Below are 21516 nucleotides of genomic sequence, written 5' to 3'. Positions count from 1 at the left end.
CTAATGTGTTGGGGAAAGAGAAGCAGGGGTAAATGTGTCAAAATAGAAAATTCAAGCAAAAAAAGAAAAGAAAAGAATTAAGATATAAACACCCCCAAAGTAGCTTAGTGGAAAATTCTCTCAAATTTGGTGGTATTCTTCAATCAATTAATATTTCTCTCCTATATATTTGAATTACTCAATTCAAATTCCAGAGAGAGAGAATGAACTGATACCTTAATATAAGAATATATTGAAATAATTTTTAATTTTCCAAATGAATCTTAAAGAGCATATCCTATCTCTGCAGAGAAAAAGATAGAATGTTCTTGAAGTGTTAAAATACTGCTGTGAAATACTTATAATTATCTTTTTCAAGGTGATTTTTGTCACTGATGCAATGTTCAAAAGAAAAAGAATAGAAAGAATAAAAGCTGCATTCTTAATCAGAAATTTTTGGAAAAAATTGAGTTATTTTATTCTAATGTCTTTTTACTTGAATATGAGGAAGTCAAGACTATGTTAATAGAGAGTTATAGCAAATTAAAATAACATGGTATGAAGAGGTATTAAATTAGAAAAACTATATTATTGGAAATATTGTTACTAATACAAATATGCACTACAAAATGAAATGCAAATGTAATATATATTAAAGGTTTTTAGATATTCAAAATGGCAATCTCATTAACTCAAAACACTGATCAGCAGGTGGACTTGATCTTTTTTCTATAAAATCCTATAAAAGAATAATTTTATATGTGAATATCACTCTTTGGAAATATCAATTCTTTATCTTTTTCTTAAAAATTAAGGAGTAAGAATATATCCCTGTGATCAAAGCATTCCAAGGATTATCAGTGATTCAAAAGTCCAAGAGCTTGCTTTATAGTTTTAACAACAAACACTTTTACTCTCCAAAATAGCCAGTAAAGACTATTATGTGCTATATATAGCCATTTGCTATAAAACTAATCTCTCTCATAATTTTATGACATTTCCTTATAGGAGTGCATACATTTGCATATGCAAAATAAATATAACACATACATACAGGCACAGTCAAATATATCATTTCAGACCCTTGACATTTAGCTCTAGCTACAAATTGATTTTTTTAAAGGGAGAAACAAACTCAGAATACAGCACAGAAAAGTGTTTCATGTAAAATATATAAATCTATATAAAATTGGTTATGTTCAACACTCTTTTAAGATTGTGAAACTAAGTAATCTCTAATAACTGAAGAGAGAAATTAGCTTAATGATGATGTTTCCTTTTTTAAAAAATTCTAGTATTATCTATTTCTCATCTACTTTGAACTATTTAGGCTCCTAACCTAGTCACATTTGACTAATTCAAAGCAACTTGAGACTTTTACTCAAAAGAACAAAGAGATGAAAAGATAGCTCTATAAGCCAGAGTTGTCTTAAAAACATTATTAGGCATATATTTTGATGTATATATGTATATATATATAAAATCTCATAATTTTGGAATGTAAATATCAATAACCTTTGATGATGGGGGGAAATTCTGAATCTGTCCTTTGACTTTGGCAGGGAGAAACTTTGCTTGAACTCTTGAGAAACTCTCCTCTGGGAGACTTCTGTCTCAGGAAATCAAGATAAAGTAGTTTCATTCTGTTATCTTGGTGAGACTAGCTGTACCCTCTATTGAGTTGAAAATTAGTCCAGGACCACTCCTACTTAGCTTGAATTTAAGTAGTCTCATTTTACTGGAAATCTAGGCCTGGGGGTAATCTCATTCAATTGATCTCTTATAAAAAAAAGGGCAACTTTAAACTCATTTCTTTGCAGAGGCCCCAAAGCAGACCCATGCCTTGTCAAGGAACTGCTCTCTCTTTGGCATAGCTACCTGTCAGGACCCCTGCAGGCTGTGAAGACATTCTCTTCTCAGTATTAACATCTCTATTTATCTCTGTGCCAGGATTTCTTTGTTAGGACCTATATCTTTCTGCCAGGACTTTGTCACTCAGAAGTCAGTCTTCCTAGCAAAAGCTGGCTTCTGTAGTACCAACAATAAACTTCCTTTTTGCCAGTCTAATATTTCGGGTTCATGAATTCTTTCATGTTGGACCTGCGCCGACCAAAGAGGGGATCCAATAACAATCTGCACTGCCACTAACCTCATCATTTGGTTCCCTAACTCCACCACCTTTAAAAGATCAATGAAGTTCTTTTATTAAATAATTTTTTTCCATTTTTTGTTTTTTAAATAATATTTTCCCCCTAATTAAATGTTTTTTACCATTCATTTAAAAAAAAAATTGAGTTTCAAATCTTATTATTCCCTCTCTCCCCTTCTATGTTTTTCAAACTAAAGGATAGCTATTAAATTGTATATTTATATTTGGGCATAATTTATTACTAAATATTTATATTTATATTAAACATTTAAAATTCTTCTTCTGAATGATTAAGCATCTGAAATAATTGTAATGAAATTTTGTGAGCCAAGAGATGCAGAAGAATGAAGATATGTTAAAAAATACTTTCCTATATTAAAAATGACTATATAAAAATAATAGATGAGTTTCCAAATAAAGCTCAAGAAGTTTTAATCTTTTTCTTCTTTTGTTATGAAGCTATTAAAAAGAAACAAATAGCCTGGGTGGATTAAAGTGTAAAGGGAAGTACAACTCAAAGATTTATTGATTTCTTTCTTTTTCTTTTCTTTTTATTTTTGCTGGAGCAATTCGGGTTAAGTGACTTGTCCATCTAGGAAGTGTTAAGTGTCTGAGGTCAGATTTGAACTCAGTTCTTCCTGACTTCAGGGCTGGTGCTCTATCCACTGCACCACCTAGCTGCCCCTGATTGTTCTTTCCTTACAGATTACAGATGCAAATTTTTTTTTTGATGTATATTTCTTCAAAACACTTATTAGGTGCTAGTCACTCTTAAATGCTCATATTAATTTAAGAAATTTTTTATGAGAATGATTATTCTTACTTTGTTAATAATAATGAAGAACTACGTTTTTATAAAAAAGAAAAATCTTTAAGTCTTAGGATCCCCAAATTTAGAATGAAAATATAATCAAACCTCATTTTTAGTTAGATAAATTTTAGATTTAGATAAATTAGGAAAGCAGATAAAGCATGAATTAAAGAACTTCTAAGATTTTTCCCCAAATATTAAATCATACAATTATAGAATTTATGCTTGTGAAAAGTTTCACTTATTGAGAGAAATGACTATTAACTAATGATTTGGGGAGATCCAGAGGCCCCTTTTCTAAAATCCTCATTTCAAACTTCAGTCTTTTGAAGTACATTACTGATAATGAGACATAATTAACTCTCCTCAATCTTGCTCCAACTAACCTTACAAGGAAGTTAATTTAAGGTGAAACTCCTAGCCCACAGTCTTCTGCTCAGGGTTGGGTGGGGATTATAGATTTTTTTGTCCAGATAATTTAAAAGCAAGATAACACAAAATTTCTGCACTGGTACAAATGAATGAGGAGATGTCTTTCTGGGTAATGAAAAAAGACAACAATTATGTGGACACAAATGTCCAAAAAAATTTAATTTAGGTTTTTTTCCCCTAAAGGAAAGTTATTTATAATGTTCATTAAATGCTGACTGTCTGTGTTATATTGGAAAGAAATAATACTAAGTTGCTTCAAATTCTAAAGTTATCTTGTAATTTGTGATTATGCATTGTGATTTCTGAGTACACTCATAATTACTACAGGTAATTAACTGATCATAAGAGCTGCAGAAATCAGTATGCTACACATATAACATATTATGAAATCTTATAAGCATTGAGGAAAGGGAAGGCTGTAATAAATTTGGAATGCCAAGTTTTGATTCTTGGACATGTCTGAGATGAGCAGTAAGGTGAAGAGAACAATATAAATAACTATAAAGTATCAAAAAGACCATTTTTCCCCCTAGGGGTTCCTATGGACCATTTTGACAACCATTTTTAAAAGTCCCTTGGCCATTTGAAGTGGTTATTACTGTACCAGAAAAGGTGGCATGTGGTGAGTATTAGAAGTTACAATAGTTTGAAGACTTACAAAGAGACCCCTAACCGAGGAGCTTCCTTGTCAGCTCTGAGAATTTCCTGAAAAGCATTTTTTCTCCACTGAAATAGAGTTTAACCTTTTTTTAGTGTGCTCTCTCCATTATTTCTAAAAAAAAAAAAAATCACTTAAAATACTGTAATGGATTCCTAGTACAAGATCAAGGTGCTAGCTTGGCAGATGGGATGAATTTAATCCAGTGTTTAATAACTAATTACTTACTATAGTGCTGCTAGTCAATCAGGCTACAAAGAAAATCAAGAGTCCTTGCCTTCAAGGAGTTTATGTTATATCCTAGGCAAGATTTATTCTTTTAAAGAAATATTGTATAAATATGATTTTAGCTTCCTTAATATTTTAGAAATGAGGCCTTTATCAGAGAAATGTGTCCCCCCCCAAAAAAAATTCCTGCTTTCTTCTAATTTTGACTAATTTGGGCAAAGCCTTTTAAATTTCATGTAATCAGAATTATTTATTTTACTTTCTGAGATCTTCTCTATCTTGAACTTTTCTTTTATCTAAATATTTCATAGATAATTTTCTTTGCTCCCCATATTTATTCATATCACTCTTTTATTTCTAAATAATTTCATCCATTTTCCCCTATTTTGGCATATTATATACAACATTGATCTGTGCCTAGTTTCTACTAAAATACTTTCCAGTTTTCCCAGAAATTTTTGTCAAATAATGAATTCTTGCCCTGAAATTTTAGATCTTTGGGTTTAGCAAAATTGGATGCCTAATCTATTCCATTGATGTACCACTCTATTTTTTAGTCAATGCCAGATTGTTTTGATAATTATTCTTTGAAATCTGCCTTTATTGGATCAAACTGCCTTTATTCACATTTTTTCCCATTAATACTCTTGATATTTTTGAACTTTTATTCTAGATGAATTTTATCATTATTTTTTCCTAGCTCTTATAAAATAATTGGTAGTTTGATTGATATGGTACTGAATAAGTAAGTTAACTGAATAAGTAAGTTTATTATGTTGTTTTAGGAGAAATGAATATTTCTCCAGTTGTTTAGATTTGTCTTTGTTTTTGTAAAACGTATTTTGTAATTATGTTTTCTTAGTCCCTACTTTGTCTTGGCTGGCAGTCTCACAAGTATTTTATATTATTTGTGGTTATTTTAAATGGTTAAGCAAATACACAGCTAAGTAAATGAAAGATAGTGTGGAAGTTAGAGTGCATACACACACACACACACACACACACACACACACACACACACATATAGCAGGGACTAGGAAGTCTTCCTCCAGGAAGTGGCTAAACTTGGAATGAAGACAAAGATTCTGACAGTATATGCTAGATATTAAAAAAAAAAATAGAGAGGTTATAAAGGGAATGTCAAGTACTTGAATAGAGAATATGAACTTAAAAATTAATATGAAATAAGATTGTAAGGGTAGGTTGGAGCTACATTTAGGGGGCTTTATGTATCAGGCTCAGGAGTTGTTGGATTTTTTTTTAATTCATTTTCTTCATGATAGATTTGATAGAGAATTATTGAAAATTTTAGACATGAATTTTGGTAGTTTTATAGAAGATGATTGTAGAATGGAAAAATTAGGATAGGAGAGATGATTTGGAGAGAGTTAGGATGTTCTTAGAATGGCCCAGGAAAAGGTGATGAAAACCTAACTAGAGAGTAGACTATGTGAATGGACAAACTGAATTGAACATGAAAGATGGGTAGATAACCTCAATAAGATTTGTCAACAGAATGAATATATGGGGGGGGAGGAGAGTAGGGGAAGAGAAGAGGTAATCCACCTATATTTAAGAGTCCAGGACCCCACAAGGGATGTGGGATCAAACGACCACAGATCAAGAGTTGAGACTGACAAAATAAAAAGACTTCACAGAGAAAATGGCACTTGGGTTGAGTCTTGAAGAAAACTAGGGATTCTGAGGGGCAGAAATGAAGAGGAAGTGCATTTTTAGAGATTAGTTCAGCCAGGGGAAATGTGTGAAGATGGGCGATGGCATGCCATATGGTAGAACAGGAAGTAGATCAGTATAGCTGAAATGTATTGTTCATGGAAGACACTAATGTGTAAGTAGACTGGAAAGCGAAGGAGAACCTAGGTTGTAAAAAAATCTAAGTGCTCATATTTAACCCATATCAGATTTTTTGCTGTTTTGGGGAGAAGAGAGTTAAGGGTGGGAAGAAGAAAAATTTTGAACACAAAGTCTTTACAAAAATGAATGATGAAATCTATTTTTACATATATTTGGAAAAATCAAATACTGAGGAAAAAAGAAATCTAAGTGCTAAATAGAAGAGTTTATTTGATCTTAGAAACAATTTACTGAGTAGCAGCGTAACAGTGGAACCTGTACTTAGGAAAATCTCTTTGATAGTGGTATGGAGAATAGACTGGAGTGAAGAATAGACAGGAATGGGTAAAAGTTTTAAGGAGAGAAATTAAATGATCTAAATTCTAATTTTATCTTCATTTTTATAGACAAGGAAAATGAGGCTAAGTCAGTAGAAAGGTCAAGTGACTTGTCTAAGCTCAAACAACTAGTAAATGTCTCAGGAATGATTTGAACTCAGATTTTTTTTTTCCTGAGGCAATTGGCATCAAGTGATTTGCCCAGAGTCACACAGCTAGGAAGTGTTAAATGTCTGAGGACAGATTTGAACTCAGGTCCTCCTGATTTCAGGGCTGGTGCTCTATCCACTGCATCAACTAGCTGCCCCTTGAACTCAGATCTTATCAGAGAATTGTTCCAAGTCAGACACATTATACACTACCACCTACATGCCTCAGATAAAGGTATTAAGGACACAAGTAAAAGAATTGATTTGGGCAAGAAAAAACACCTCTTCCTCAGAGCTGGAATATTCTACATTCTAGTTAAATTGATCTAGTCTTTGCTCCTCAGAAATCACATAATATCTTCTGCATCTATATGTTTTCCAGGTGGTCTCCCATGTATGGAAAACACTTCATTCTAACATCCATCTCACATACTTCTGTGCTCCCTTCAAAGTTCAGATCATGTACTACTCATATAAAACTCTTCTCATCCCTCTACTAATTATATCTCTTTTAAATTTTTTCCATGTTATTTTACCCTGACAGAAATAGGATAATGAATATAAAATTCTCTGCAAATCTTTAAGTGCTATATGAATTGAGCAATTGTTCTTATTATTAATATTATCATTTTATCTATGCATTTGGAGAAGATTAAGTTTCTTGACCTTTTTTCTTTATTTATTTGTAGGATGTAAGCCAATGACTTGTCTATGAATACTTTCTGAATGAATGGTTTATAAGGCAAACGCAAAAATATCTACTGAATATAATTGGATTGAACTGAGTAAAGAAAGAGAGAATAAGGGATGATATACTGTAGTTTGAAACAAGGAATAGAGAGAAAGAGGGATATCATAGGAGATGATTTTTCATTACTTTTCTCAATAAGGTAAAAGGAGATGGGCGGGAGAAAATAAATCTGGGATAGATGTGGGGAATTCATGTGGTCAATCAGACAAGAATCAGAGTTACCAAGCAACAGTGAAGACTCAGCTGATATCAAATGACAAGATTTTTTCTCATGGACCTAATTGTTAATGAACAATTTGAGCAGTATTTAAGATTATGAAGTAGGATCTGAAATGCCAGTGTTTGCCAAAATAAGAATAACAACAGAATAAAGGGGAATGTATTGAAAGTTAAATGACAGTTTATAGTTGGATGAAGTGATCAACTACAACGTCAAAATTATGAAAGGAAGAAAATGTATGGGTGAAGGATTGAAAGAAGAAAGACTAAAAAGATTAGATATTATGGTGACATGAATGATCAGAGAATTTTGGCCAGTAGGTCAAATCTAGCTCTGATTGTTTTTCTATAGCTTCAAGGTAAAACATTTTTTTTAACCTTTTATAAATAAAATTTTATTGGATTTATTATTTTTTAATTCTTAGCTGGATAAAAAAAAATGTAGGAGCAGAATACAATTTGACTTAGCTAGGTCTATGAGCAGCCAAAAACAAACAAAAAAAAAAGCTTATTAGTTACCATAGTGTAGACACACACACACACACACACACACGCACACACGTTTTGAGTTATTTCTATTTCACTATGAGTTTGAAAGAGAACTATCTAAAAAACATTTTCTACTAAAAACTGAAGGCCAGTAGAACAGTATACTGCACATCTTACTGTTTTCTTACATTTATTAATATTATCTAGATTTTACTGTCATGTTTATATTTGTTGATTTAATTTATACTTCAACAGAAAATCAAGGGCAAATTTTATTTTCTGATTACTTGTAAAAGGCTCCATTAGTGACATATATCATTTTGTGACACTTATGTTTGAAGACAAATTTTATTATGCAGTACCTCTAAGTACCTGTGAGGATGACTGGGGAGGATTTAGAGAATACCACAATCTGCTCTTAAGTTAGCCAATGATTATGTATGAGACTAGGTTAATAATTTTATTTGAGGTATTTAGGAACAAAGTAACAAATTATATAGTGCATAAAATGATATAGTGCATAGCTTTTGTGACAAATTATAATATATAATAACTTTTTGAAATATACTTATTTTGATAATAGAAATAACCACAAAAAAGAAAAAAAACTAATATTTCTAGTCATGGCTGCTTTCATTGATTATATTTACATGAGAATAGCCCATTTTAAATATACCAAAGATAAAAAAAAAAAAGTTAAATTTTCAAGACATTCAAGGGGTCATCTTATTGAGGTCTCCCTTGGTGTAGACATATTAATAAAAATTCTAGAGTTTCATTCTTATGTCTTTGAAGTTCTTTGGCAAAAATGCATTGGAAATAATTCATTCTTGAACTCTCAGCCTTTCATGATAAGAATGGTTCAATGGTTATGATAAGAATGGCTCAAAGAGTATCTCTCCCAAGACAAGGAAAAATGAATATGGAACAGAATTATTTTTCAAATCTTCAAACTGAAGGATGGAAATAAATGTTGTGGATACAAAAAATGAGAATGAATCTCAGGGGGAAATGGGGATGAGCAAAAGAGCAAATTATGAAAAAAGGGAAACATCTTTTCTTTCAAAGTATCTTCTAACCACCTTCTTTTCCCCCTCACAGATGTCTGGGATGACATTGGAAGCATCCTATATGTGTGTTTTTTCTTTATGAGACAACTTTATTTTCCAGCAGCTGCTGTGATTCACAATATATCACTTTCACAAGACATTTAACCATTGCCCATTTTATATGAATGAAAAGATATACTGTCAGTTTCCTGACAGATGTGAAACAAGAAGTCACTGGTCTGTTGGGATTCTGTAATAATTAATAATAATTAAACATTCACTAGATAACAAAAATACTCCTGCCTTTTTTTTTTTTTAAGATGCAATAAAAGTTTCTTGTATATGTGGGTGCAAAAATGAACTCTTATCAGTAGAAGGGATCCTATCTGGGAGTTCCTGTATATTGATATAATTACAAGTCCTGTCTCTATCCCTTAATCCTCTTCTGAAGAAATTACTACAACTGCATATTTTAGGCAAAGCATTTCAAATCTGTGTCCAATACATCAAGTAAACAAACTGAGAATCTACAATAAACAACAATAACAAGAAGGAAACATCAAACCATTATTTTGTCTTTCTAGCTTTCAAACTGACTGTTTTTGACTCTCCAAATAAATAAAAGTACTAAGATTTTATATCAATATTAGCTAAAGGAGAAGAAAATAGTAAACCTACTTTTTCTTTAGTCGGCGGTCCTTCTCAGCTTGAGTCCCAAGTTTCCCTAACCCTAGAGACTCCTGTGCTGCAGCTTCTGTCTCCATAAAGCCTCCTATAGAGAAACATTTTAAGTTAGACCATATTAATACAAGCATGTTGAACCTATTATGTACTTCAAAATGAGCAAGCCCCTAAACTTTTCTTTTTGTATTATTATAATTATTTGCTACTAAACTACTAAACTAGTCATCAATCAGAGCCTTTAGTTCATTATCATCCTGTTGCTGTCTTTAGTGTCTAGAAATATGGCAGTTATCTCTATTCAATATGCTCTCTACATAGTCATCAAGTAAACTTTTTATTTCCTAGTAAATTTATTTATTTTTAATATACATTACTTTATGAATCATGTTGGGAGAGAAAAAATCAGAGTAAAAAGGAAAAATCATGGGAGAGATTAAAAAAAGAAAAAAGAAGTGGACCTAGCATTTTTGATTTACATTCATTCTCCTTAGTTCTGTTTCTGGATGCTGGTGGCATTTTCTATGCAAAGTCTATTGGGGAGCAGTTAAGTGGTGCAGTGGATAGACAAATCAGGAGGACCGGAGTTCAAATCTGACCTCAGACACTTAACACTTCCTAGCTGTGTCACTTAACCCCAATTGCCTCAGCAAACAAACAAACAAAACAAAGTCTACTGAGATGGCTTTGGAATCAATAAACTTCTAATTATAAAATCTAATGCTTTTTTCTCTTATTCCTCATTTCTTTAAATCTCTGAATTTCTCTGTCCTTCATTCCTTACATCTATTCAAAAGACAAGTTCTAATGGATAGTCTTCAGAACTAACATTTCATTCTATTGTTCATCTCTCCCCACCCCCAGCATTCCATTTTACCCCATCTTGGCTTTCTAAATAATGCTTCCCTCTGGTTTTTTTTCTGATATCTTTGAATACTTTTTTTCTTTCTCTTTTTTTCTCCTTTTTTTTCTTTCTCTTTCACCGTGTGTGTGTGTGTGTGTGTGTGTGTGTGTGTTTTTTCCTCAGGTCTACTGATCTTTTCTCTGAATACCCCAAAAAAGCTATATATAACAGCAGATAAAGTCCAGAAAGGGTAAGTTCAAGTTTTGTTTCTAATATTTATTACTTTTGTCACAAAGTCTAAATCACCTGATTTTTCTAAGGCTTCATATTTTATTCTGCAAAATAGGCACAATGGTATTTGTATCATCTTATAGGGTTATTGTTTTTTCCAATACTGGAATGGACTCTACTTATATGTCCTGCTGATGACAATTTTATATTTCCAAGGTCTAGATCAGGTGCCATTTCTCCATGATATTTTCCCTGGCCTACAGTATTACTGCTATCTCTTCACATGGTATTTAGTTACTCCTTGATCATATTTTAACAGCTATTTTTGTATGTCTCAGTCTCACTGACCACCCTTATCTCAATTAAACTATAAGTTGCATATTTGTATCTCAAATATCTAACATACTATTTTTGTGAAATTGTATTGAATTATAAGTAGGTACATGTTTTTGGCAGGTTAGCACTAGATAAGTGTTTCATAAGGAGATTAAGTTGGGATTAAGGGAAAGGGTATATAAAAAACTAAGTAACCGGTCAATGATTTTCTCTCTCTTCCTCCTTCCTCCCCCCCCCCCCCCCCCCCCCCCCCCCCCCCGCCCCCTTTCTTTCTTAACTTCTCTCAATCTCTTCCCCTTTTTATTCAGTAATTTCAGTTATATCCAACTCTTCATGACACCATTTGGGGTTTTCTTAGCATTTCTTAGCAATGAAAAGTGGAATGATTTGCCATTTGCTTCTCCTACTTATTTTACAAATGAGGTATTGAGGCACAGTTAAGTGACTTGCCCTGGGTCAAATAGCCAGTAAATGTTTGCGGTTGTCAGAGTCAAACTCAAAAAGATGATTCTTCCTGACTCCATATCCAGCACTTTATCCACTGTGTTACTCATATGCCATTATCTTTTCTCTTACCTTCCTCCATTTTTTAAAGCTTGCATATTTGTAATGCTACATAAGTATACAAATATTCCAAGGAGTATAAAATTTGATGTATTAACTTATAACTATATTAAAGTACTGGGAGGAAACACAAGTCAAGTATTTTTCCTTACTAAAAAATAATCATTCTTTTACTCAGTTTAATTATTTTCATCTTATACAAGTACTTCAAAAATTCCAAAAACTTTCATCAAAAACCCCTAGTGGGTACAGTGTCATTCCCCAGCAGATTCTAAAACACTGGGTTTAATGTTACTGTTATTGGTTCATAGAGTATACATAACCTCAGGGCAGAAAGGAGGAAAAATAAAAAATATGCTGGGCACTAACAGTAAAACTATTGCAATTTACAATGCAATTATTTCTTTCAGGGCCCTTAAGTGGATAATTAACTCATAAATTATCTACTGAACTATAAAAATGAGCATTTTCTTCTACATTCTTTCTTTTCACTATTGGTTAGACTGAGAAAAAAATTTAATGAAAAAAAGGGTCATCATCATTAGATAATTTCATTAAGCCATTTATTTAGTTGTAAAGTTCAAGTTCAAACTGTGAATACTGTCAAAATTAGATAGAGAGGTTTAGCTAATGCTAAATCTCTCAACGAAAAAAGTCCAGAATTTCACATTATAATAATTGAGTCCCACTAAAACCAGCCACTTGCCTCCTACATCAAGAATATAGGAATCATCTAACCAAACTTACAACCTAATTGTGGGTGTTTTTTTTTTATTCAATCAATTAACAGGTATTTATTAATACTTTTTAAGTATCAGGCACTAAGCAAAGACAAAAGAGAATAAGTCTGCTTTCAAGGTTATAACATTCTAATTTGGAAACAAAGTATTCATAGATAAATATCAAATGAGATGATATATATAAAGTTACAAACCTTAATGTGTCATGGATAAATTAGCTATTATAAATATTCATACAACATAAACACTACATGTAAAGGGCCGGAATTCTGGAGAAGTATACTTGAAACAAGGATACTTACACACTCAGTATGTTGTAATGATGTAATTGTAATAGGATATTTAAGGGCTGAGATAACTGGGGACAGAGTGAGTCAGTCAGAGTGAACAGACTCTGAAGGAGACAATAAAGACCTAAAGTTCTATTCCTGACCATCTTCATGGTGACTATCCTGATGAGACAAAGACTCATCCGGACAACCTCCAGAAAGCTAGCCCGGACATTACAACCACAAAGTAGTTAGTTGGGGAGTGGGAGGAGACCAGGAATTGCAGGGAATAGGAGAAGGTAGAAGCTGAAGTAAATGTTGAAAAATCAGGGAATTTAAGAGATGGAGATTGAGAAAGAAATGCATTGTCCATGTGCTTGTCAGAGAATACAAAGCTATTAAGCAAGCAAGCCAATAATCAATCCACAAACATTTATTAAGCAGCTGGCCCAGATTGGGCAGCTAGGTAAAGCAGTGGATTGAATAGTGGGTTTAGAATTTGGAAGACTCATCATTCTGACTTTAAATCTGGCCTCAGACACCAGCTGTGTGACCTGGGGTAAGTCAATTAACTTCATTTGCCTCAGTTTCCTCATCTATAAAATGAGCCAGAAAAGGAACTGGCAAACCACTCTAGTATCTTTGTCAAGAAAACTCCAAATGGGGTCATGAAGAATCAAACATGAATGAAGAACAATAATCAAAAACCATGGGCTACATCGTTATTAAGATGAAAGATAGAGAAATATGTGACACAGTAAATAATTTGATACACTGGCATGGAAGAAAGAGTGGAAAGGCAGAAAAGACCCAGCTTGTAAAGAATTAAATTCCAAACAAAAGATATTTTGCCCATGATATTAATAGCTAGCCAAAGAAGTTGATGGAATGGGGTGGGGAAGAGAGTAGAAAACCAAAATCAAATTGCTTTGCATAATATACAGACCTTTTTATTAAACTATTACAGAGTAATTTGGTTGCCCTGATTGTTGCTATTGGTTTTTGGCAATGGAATTGGGGTTACATGACTTGTCCAGGGTCAAACAGCTAGAAAATGTTAAATGTCTGAGATCAAATTTGAACTCTGGTCTTCCTAAGTCCTGAGAAATTGTTCTATCTAATGCATCATCTGTCTGCACCTACTCTGGTTGTTTATGTTTTGTTTTGTTTTTTTAAATCTCATTAAGAGCATTACAATCTCTAGTTTAAATCTCTCATTGTTTAGTATTTTTGCCCTTAGTAGCAAGAAATACTGAGTAACTAAGGAATTTCTTTTTTAAATGTCAACATATTTCTCTGATATGTTGAAGTGGATTTGGGGGATAACAAATGTATCTTATCCAGTTATGTATATGTTCCATGAACATTTCCAACCTTTTTTTCCTAGCATGGAAAATTTTAATTTCTTTGATCTCCTCTAATTGGTAAAAAGTGTGTCCATAATTAACTTAAGGTGACTTATCTTACTACTTACTTAAGTAAGGCATTAAATTTTATTATTTTTGGAAAGTTAGGCTAAATTGTTAGGCTAAAGTGTTCCTTAAGGTTTTTGTTTAGATGTAAATTTTTCATAGAAGAGTGAGTGAAGACTTTAATTTTATTCCTTTTTCATACATTTGAGTTACTATGTATTAATAAATTATCATGCATAATCTGTTAGTGATAAAATAGGGTTTTTTGGAATGTAAATAGGAATTAACAAATTCAGTCAAAAGTTATAAAATTCTCAATCAGCCCAGATGGAGAGCTATTTTAATAGAATCTGAAACATTTGAATTACCAGGTGGTCAAATAAATCTTTCCTTCATAGTAAAATAAGGAAAAGTCTACATTATTATTTAAGTGAGTTCTTTTTCAAGAACACAATGTTTTAGATGAGAAAGAGAACAGACATAAATATAGAAAGTACTGCAGAGCAGAAATGCTAAAAACGATATCTTAAAACAATTATAGGATATTTAGTTTCCATATACGAAACTCATGTAATAGAAAAATGAGATGTTTGGAAATATTCTGAATATATAGGACATGCATATCAGTTCTGTTTCTACTAGATCCAGGTTGTGTAATGCTGAATAAATCACTTAGCCTCTCTAAATCATAATTTTCTTCTCTATAAAATGGGTATAAAACATTTCCAATACCTCCTTCACAAAGCTGTTATAAGAAACAAGACAATTTATTTAAAACATTCTGCAATATTGAAGCATTTTAACATGGTATTTTCATTTTTATCCGCATCATCAAAATATGAAATATTAATATGGAATAAGAGAACAAGTTAATTTTTTAAAAAACTACTGAAATGAAAATGCAATAAAACCTAGTTTCTCTCTCACTTGTAATTTATATTAAATACTTACCAGATCATCCTCAAAATATGTTATTTTACCTTGTCATTTTGCTTTTCAGAACCCACTATAGACTTCCCAAAATCCTTAAGATGAAACTGTTTCTTTGTCCATACTAAGACTTCTCAGTCAAAGGTCTCTATGATGACCTCATCCTGCATTTCTAATACTATTTCCAACATTATCTTGTTCTCATCTCTTTTATTTGCTCTCCATTCAAGCCAAACTGGTTGACCCATTGATGTGGAATCTCAGGAGTGGAAGGGTTGGGTCACCGAAGTCAATTAGTTCAACCTATATCCAAATAGAAACTTGTACTACAACATCCCAACAAGTAGCTCTCTAGCCTTTGCTTAAAGACTCTAAGGGAACTGGCATCCAGCGGTTCCTTGGGCAGCTCATTCCACTTCTTGTGTAGCAATATGTTCTCAGAGTTTTTCTGTTTTGGAATATATGTTCTCAGTATATGAATCAGACTGTGGTTATACTTGGAACAAAAATGTGTTTTAGCAATTTCCACTCATTGCTTTTACTTTAACCCTCTATTTAAGAATAAATCTAATATGACTTTAAAAACAATAAAACTTAAAATATTAAGAGAACTTTCCTTTGCACTGATTCCAAGTCTTCTTTGACTTGTTTAGTCTTTCGGTCATGTCTAATTCTTCAGGACCACATTTTGGGTTTTCTTAGTAAATAGTGGGCCATTTTCTTTTCCAGTGGATTTAGGCAAACAGAGGTTAAGGAGTTTGCTCAGAATCACATAGGTATTAAGTGTCTGAGGCTGAATTTATACTCAGGTCTTCAGGACTCCAGGCCTAGCACTCTATCTACTGAGGAAATAAGCTGGCCCCTCTCCTGCCTAACTTCCTTTCATGTGTTGCCTTTGACATTAGAATATAAATTCCTTGAGGACCGGGGAGTGAATTGCTCAGTTGTATTTATTAATGCAATGCTTGGCATACTAACAAACACTTAATAAATGCTCTATTTACTTGATTTTTTAAAGAAGTTTATTTCCAAAAAAACGACAAAAATCCAATGTAATAATCTAAATAGATTAAGAACCAAAAAAGGCAGGAAGAGGAGATGTAAGAAAAGTGAGAAAAACATGAATTGAAATTTTGGGCTTGGGTATTGCCATCAATAAAAATAGTGGATGAAAAAAAAAATCACTGACCACATTATTAAAATGTTAGGAAGCAGGAAAATATGTTCAATAATGGCCTATTAATTATTTGGATGTACTGCTATATCAAAAATTAAGAACAAGCTGATAATATAAAACTCACAACTAACTGACAAAGAAAAGAAAATGAAAAGAGAAAAGGAAAAAAATAAATGAAAATTGGTATATTGCTTTATGTACTGAACAACCAAACTCATTTCTTTACTCAATTATGCAACATTTTCTCCCTTCTCCCTAGACTGAGGGGTTACTTCCAGGGACACACAACTCCAGCTGGAATTTAATACTCCAGCTGAATTGTATTTAATCACTTAGCTGGTAGCAGAGTAGTGCCCTATCAGGTTCTAAAGGCTATGAGTTCACACTGGGAAAGCCTGGAAAGATTTTTTATTTAAAAAAAAAATTTAAACTACAATCAAGGGGACAGCTAGATAGCACAGTGGAAAGAGCACCAGCCTTGAACTCAAGAGGACCTGAGTTCATATCTGATCTCAGACACTTAACACTTCCTAGCTGTGTAACTCTGGGCAAGTCACTTAACTCCAATTATCTCAGCAAAACAAAACAACAACAACAACAACAAAAAATTACAGGTCAAACTTGGTAAACAAAGATATCACTCAGAAAATGTCACAATAGCAAGTCAGGAATCTAACATCTGGGGATCTTGGCTGCTTTTGAATAAATCTGGCTTTTCTTGCATTGGGGAACAAAAACAGGCACTGAAGAATCTGTATAACTGAGACAATCACTCCATTTTTTCTATAGTGTTGTAAGTTGTGAGTGAAACTGTATCCTAGTGGTCAAAGCAACTTTAATCATTCACCCAAACTGAGCTCAATGAAATCATACAGATAACAAAAACAAAATTGGAAAAACAAAACAAAACAAAACAAAAACTGCATTATCAATATTGGAATTGAGAAAAAAGGATACATGCTATAACTAAGTCTTTAGAGAAATGTCAAAGCTAAGGAAATTTTTAGGATGGAGAACCCAGTAATTAAAGATCCTGCCAGAGAATCATTGTGTAAGAGACTATTCCTCATATCTCTATGTCTAGAGTCATTTTCAGCTGTCTCACATTTAAGGCTGGTCAATGATTCCTATCTGCTTTCACTTACCCTACAAAAAGTTTGGAAACTGTGGTCATTACCAGATTAAAAAAAAAGTCTACTTTTCAGACAAACTCCAGTTTGTTCTTTTAAGTCCCTCATTACTTTGTTCAAACCTACTCTTTTATACAAATTATATATTATTTTCCTTCTTGTACTCTTTATTTCAGCCAACATAGCTTTCTTGACGTTCTTCACAGAAAATATTTTATTCTCTTCTCTGTGGTTTTGCACAGAATTTCTCTAAAGCATAGAAATACATTTTCAGCTCTATCTGAAATCCTTTTTCCCATATTTCCGTCCTCCTCCCAACCTATTGACTTATTTCTCCTCTACTGCCCTCAAAATTTCCAAACATTTTCCTTTCTTAAAAAAAAACAAAAACAAAAACAAAAAAAAACTTTTGCTAGACTTTATATACCCTGAACCTCCCTCTCTCCTCTCTTTCTTTTTCTTTCTTCCTTCCTTTTTTATTTTTATTTTTGGAGGCTTTCAGGGTTAAGTGACTTGCCTAGCATTCCTAGCTATTAAGTTTCAGTGGTTGAATTGGAACTCCTCCTGACTCCAGGAATGGTGCTTCATTCCATCTGGCTGCCTTCTCTCCTTCCTTTCTTGTTCAAACTCTTGGTAAAAAGCTCTCTATACTCATTGTCTCTGTTTCTTCCCTTTTCAATCACTGCTCAATTCCATGCAATTTGACTTCCCACTTGATTCATTTTTCAACTGAAATTATACCCTTGAAAATTATTGATGATTCCCTAATTCCAAAGCTGATCATCTTTTCTCAGCTTTCTTCCTTCTTGACCTCCCTACTCCTTTTGGATACTCTCTCGTCACTGAGTTTTTATGATATTTCTCTCCTGATGTTCCTCCTAACTGCCTGAAGACTGCCATCTCTTTGATAGTTCATCCTCCATAACATGTCCCTTAATTATTTGTGTTTTCTAAGGCTCTCTCATATAGACTTCTTTTTTTCTTTCAGTGAATTCATGGGCTTAATGTGAAATTATCTCTGCAGAAGACTCATACCCAGTGTTTCTTTTAAGTTCCCAGGACAGTGTCTCCAGCTGCCTCCTGGATATTCCAGTTGGCTGTTCCAAACACACTGCTCAATCTACAGATCCAAAGCAGATCAAACTCTTCTCTTTTTCAAACTTCTCTGTTTCTGTTAATCTCATGATCAAAACTGTGGCAATATTCTTTAATCTTCACTTTCCTATCATCCTTCATCTGTAATTAGTTTTCAAATCTTGCCCATTTCTACTTTTACAACTTTTTTTTTTTTGTATCTAATCCCTTCTTTCTACTCTGACAGCAATGATTTTAGTTCAATCTTTAGAACTCTTGCCTTGATTATTGCAACAACTTCCTAATTGATCTTTCTGCTTCAAGTATTTACTACTCTACTTCATATTCCACATAACCACCAAAATATTTTTCCTTAAGGAAAGCCCATTACATAATAAATCCCAGGGGTTCCTTATTCCTTCCAAAATAATATAAGTTTTTAAGTTTTAAAGCCTTTCATTATTTGATTCCAACTTATTATTCCGATCTCAATTAATATTATTCCCTTACCAGCATTCTACAATATATTCTGCATGATCACTTCTTTCTTCTTGCACATAGAACTCTACCCATCTCCTTGACATTACAATGACCTCTCCTTTTGCCTGGAATATGGATTTTCTCTTTATCTTTGATTCATAGACTTTTTCTCTTCCTTCCAAACATAAGTTAAGCAAGATTTTTTTCCATGGAACCTTTTGATTCCTCTCCTTCCTCTCCTTTTGATCTCTCTCTTCTAGGCCTGGTCCCAGCTTCCAGCCCTCCCTAACTACCCAGCATTTATTCTCTTTATATTTCTACTGTATATACCTGTTCATGTAATTGTCTCCTAGAATACAGATTTCTTGAGAGTAAGAATGATTTCATTCTTTGTCTTGATATCCCAGAGACTGATGGAGTGCCTGGCATATAATGGGAACTTAATAAATGCTTATCAATTAGAATCTTAGAATCTTCCTTCACAGATCTTATCAAATACCAATTTTTAGATGAATCCTTCCTAAATTTGCTAGTTATTAGAGCCTCCCGCTTCCACTTCAATGACCTAATTTGCCCTATCAGTTCCTATTTTAATTCTATATAAATTCTGTTTACTTATATGTAATACAAATTGCCTCCTCATATAGACTGGAGCTCCCTGAGAGGAGAATTATTTCTTTTTTTTTTTTCTTTTCTTTTTTCCTTTCATTCTAATATCCAATGCAACAACATCCAGTACATAGGAGGCATTTTAAAATATCCATTACCTAATTAGCTAACATACTTTTTTGGGGATTTAAGTCTCACAAATTCACTTTCTTCCTTCTCCCTGGGAGGATTTCCACAGTCAGCTCTAGTTACTTCATTTATTTTCTTTAAAAGAAAGGTTTGTCATGCAGCAAAATTATTTATAAAATTGTTACAGAAGAAACAACTGAAATGGAAGATACTACAAAATTCTCTTATGTGATACCTGTCAGAACTTTTGTTTTAAAATAAGATATCAGTCTCAACAATGTGGCAATTTAAGACAATTCCAGTAGACTTGGGATAGAAAATGGTGTTTGTATTCAGAGAGAGAAATATGGAGACTATGGAACACTCTAGTATTTTCACCTTTTTGTTTGTTTGCTTTTTCTTTTTTGTGTTTTTTTTTTCCCTTTTGGCCTCATTTTTCTTGTACATCAGGGAAATATATTTAAAAGGATTACACATTTTAGCCTATATTGGATTGCTTGCTGTCTTGGGGAGGGGGAAAATTAGGGAGGGAAGGAAAAAATTTCAAACATAAAGTCTCACAAAAATGAATGTTTAAAACTATCTTTAAATGAATTTAGGAAAATAAAATACTATTGAGGGAAAAAAGTAGACATAACAAGAAAAATAATAAATAAAATAAAATAAGACTTTATAGCAGAGCAAAACAGGGCCCCAAAGTGGTTATCAACATAACTTTGTAGAGTTTTTATAGCTTTTAAATGTACTCAAACAAAATGTATGGAAAACAAAACTTGCAGTATGGATAGACAGACCTATTAAAATGTCTGAGCATAAAAGTGGAAAGATAATAAAGCATGCTTCCTTACTGAGCTGTCCAAGCCGGGCCTTCTCTTTTTTACCAAACAAGCGTCCTATTGAAGACTTGATTCCTTTCTTTTTGGGGGCTTTGTGAAGGGAATCTTGGCTGCTATTGGCACTGCCAAGACCGATGCTGTCTGATTCCAAGGACACTGCCAAACTACTGAAAAATATTGAACATTGAGAATATCATTGTGGTGCCATATCTATATGATACATGATTCTTTTGTTTTGTTTTGTTTTTTTAACTGTAAATTGTGCAGAAGGGAAGCGAAGATTCTTCTTTTTTCTCTCTTTCCTAAATCCTCTCCCTTTCTCTATGCTCCCACCTTGTTGGGTCCATACTTGTGATTTTACTATTAGTGGAAAGTACATTGATTTGGAGCCTAAATCTTGGTTCTGTCATATATTAACTGCAAAATCTTGGGTTATTTATCACTTAACTAAGTGATTTGGAGATGGTGATTCAAGTGACTTAAAGGTTCCAGGGATTCTTAACCATTAATTTTAAAAGATTCCTAGAGATAGAGTTCACAAGTCCATCCAAATCTTGTGATTTTACAACATGAAGTAATAATCCTGATATCAACTAAAATGTATGGACAAAATCTAAAATTTCTTTATATTCTACCATTTATATGTCCATTACAATGACTTAACAACTAGTGATAAGAGTTGACTCTACTATTGCAACTCTGTATTCTACAAAAATATTCAGTACATTTTTCTATGACTATGACTAAAGGCTCTCTCAGGCCTTTAAAATTAGAAATTAGAAAGTGTACATGTCCTTTCCCCTCATCATATAAAATGTACAGTTTAAAATTATATTTCTAACTATGTCACAATCAGAACTGTTTAGTTGTACTTTATTAATAGTGACTGTTTTGAGTGACAACATAGATGGGTGGGAGGAGTTATCGTGGAATCAAGCATTTATTAAACATTTACTGTTTGCCCAACA

General features: G+C 32.8%; 1 protein-coding gene across 14 annotated transcripts in view; it reads right to left on the bottom strand.

Moving 5' to 3' along the window:
• Window positions 1-21516, bottom strand: part of PPFIA2 (PTPRF interacting protein alpha 2) — a 678249-nt gene that overhangs the window by 47947 nt on the left and 608786 nt on the right. For 10 of the 14 annotated variants that reach the window (XM_031938565.1, XM_031938559.1, XM_031938554.1 and 7 more), the window contains 2 exons: window positions 20561-20715; window positions 9785-9878 (listed from right to left, as the gene is read on the bottom strand). In XM_031938565.1, coding sequence (XP_031794425.1) covers window positions 9785-9878; window positions 20561-20715 — 249 coding nt within the window. The remainder of the gene's footprint in view (window positions 1-9784; window positions 9879-20560; window positions 20716-21516) is intronic. The other 4 variants (XM_031938557.1, XM_031938564.1, XM_031938562.1 and 1 more) reach the window with 1 other exon arrangement.

Source organism: Sarcophilus harrisii, chromosome 5 (assembly GCF_902635505.1).
Source record: "Sarcophilus harrisii chromosome 5, mSarHar1.11, whole genome shotgun sequence".
NCBI classification, from domain to species: Eukaryota; Metazoa; Chordata; class Mammalia; order Dasyuromorphia; family Dasyuridae; genus Sarcophilus; species Sarcophilus harrisii.
Note: the sequence above shows the minus strand (reverse complement) of the source record. Positions and strands in the feature narration are given on the sequence as shown.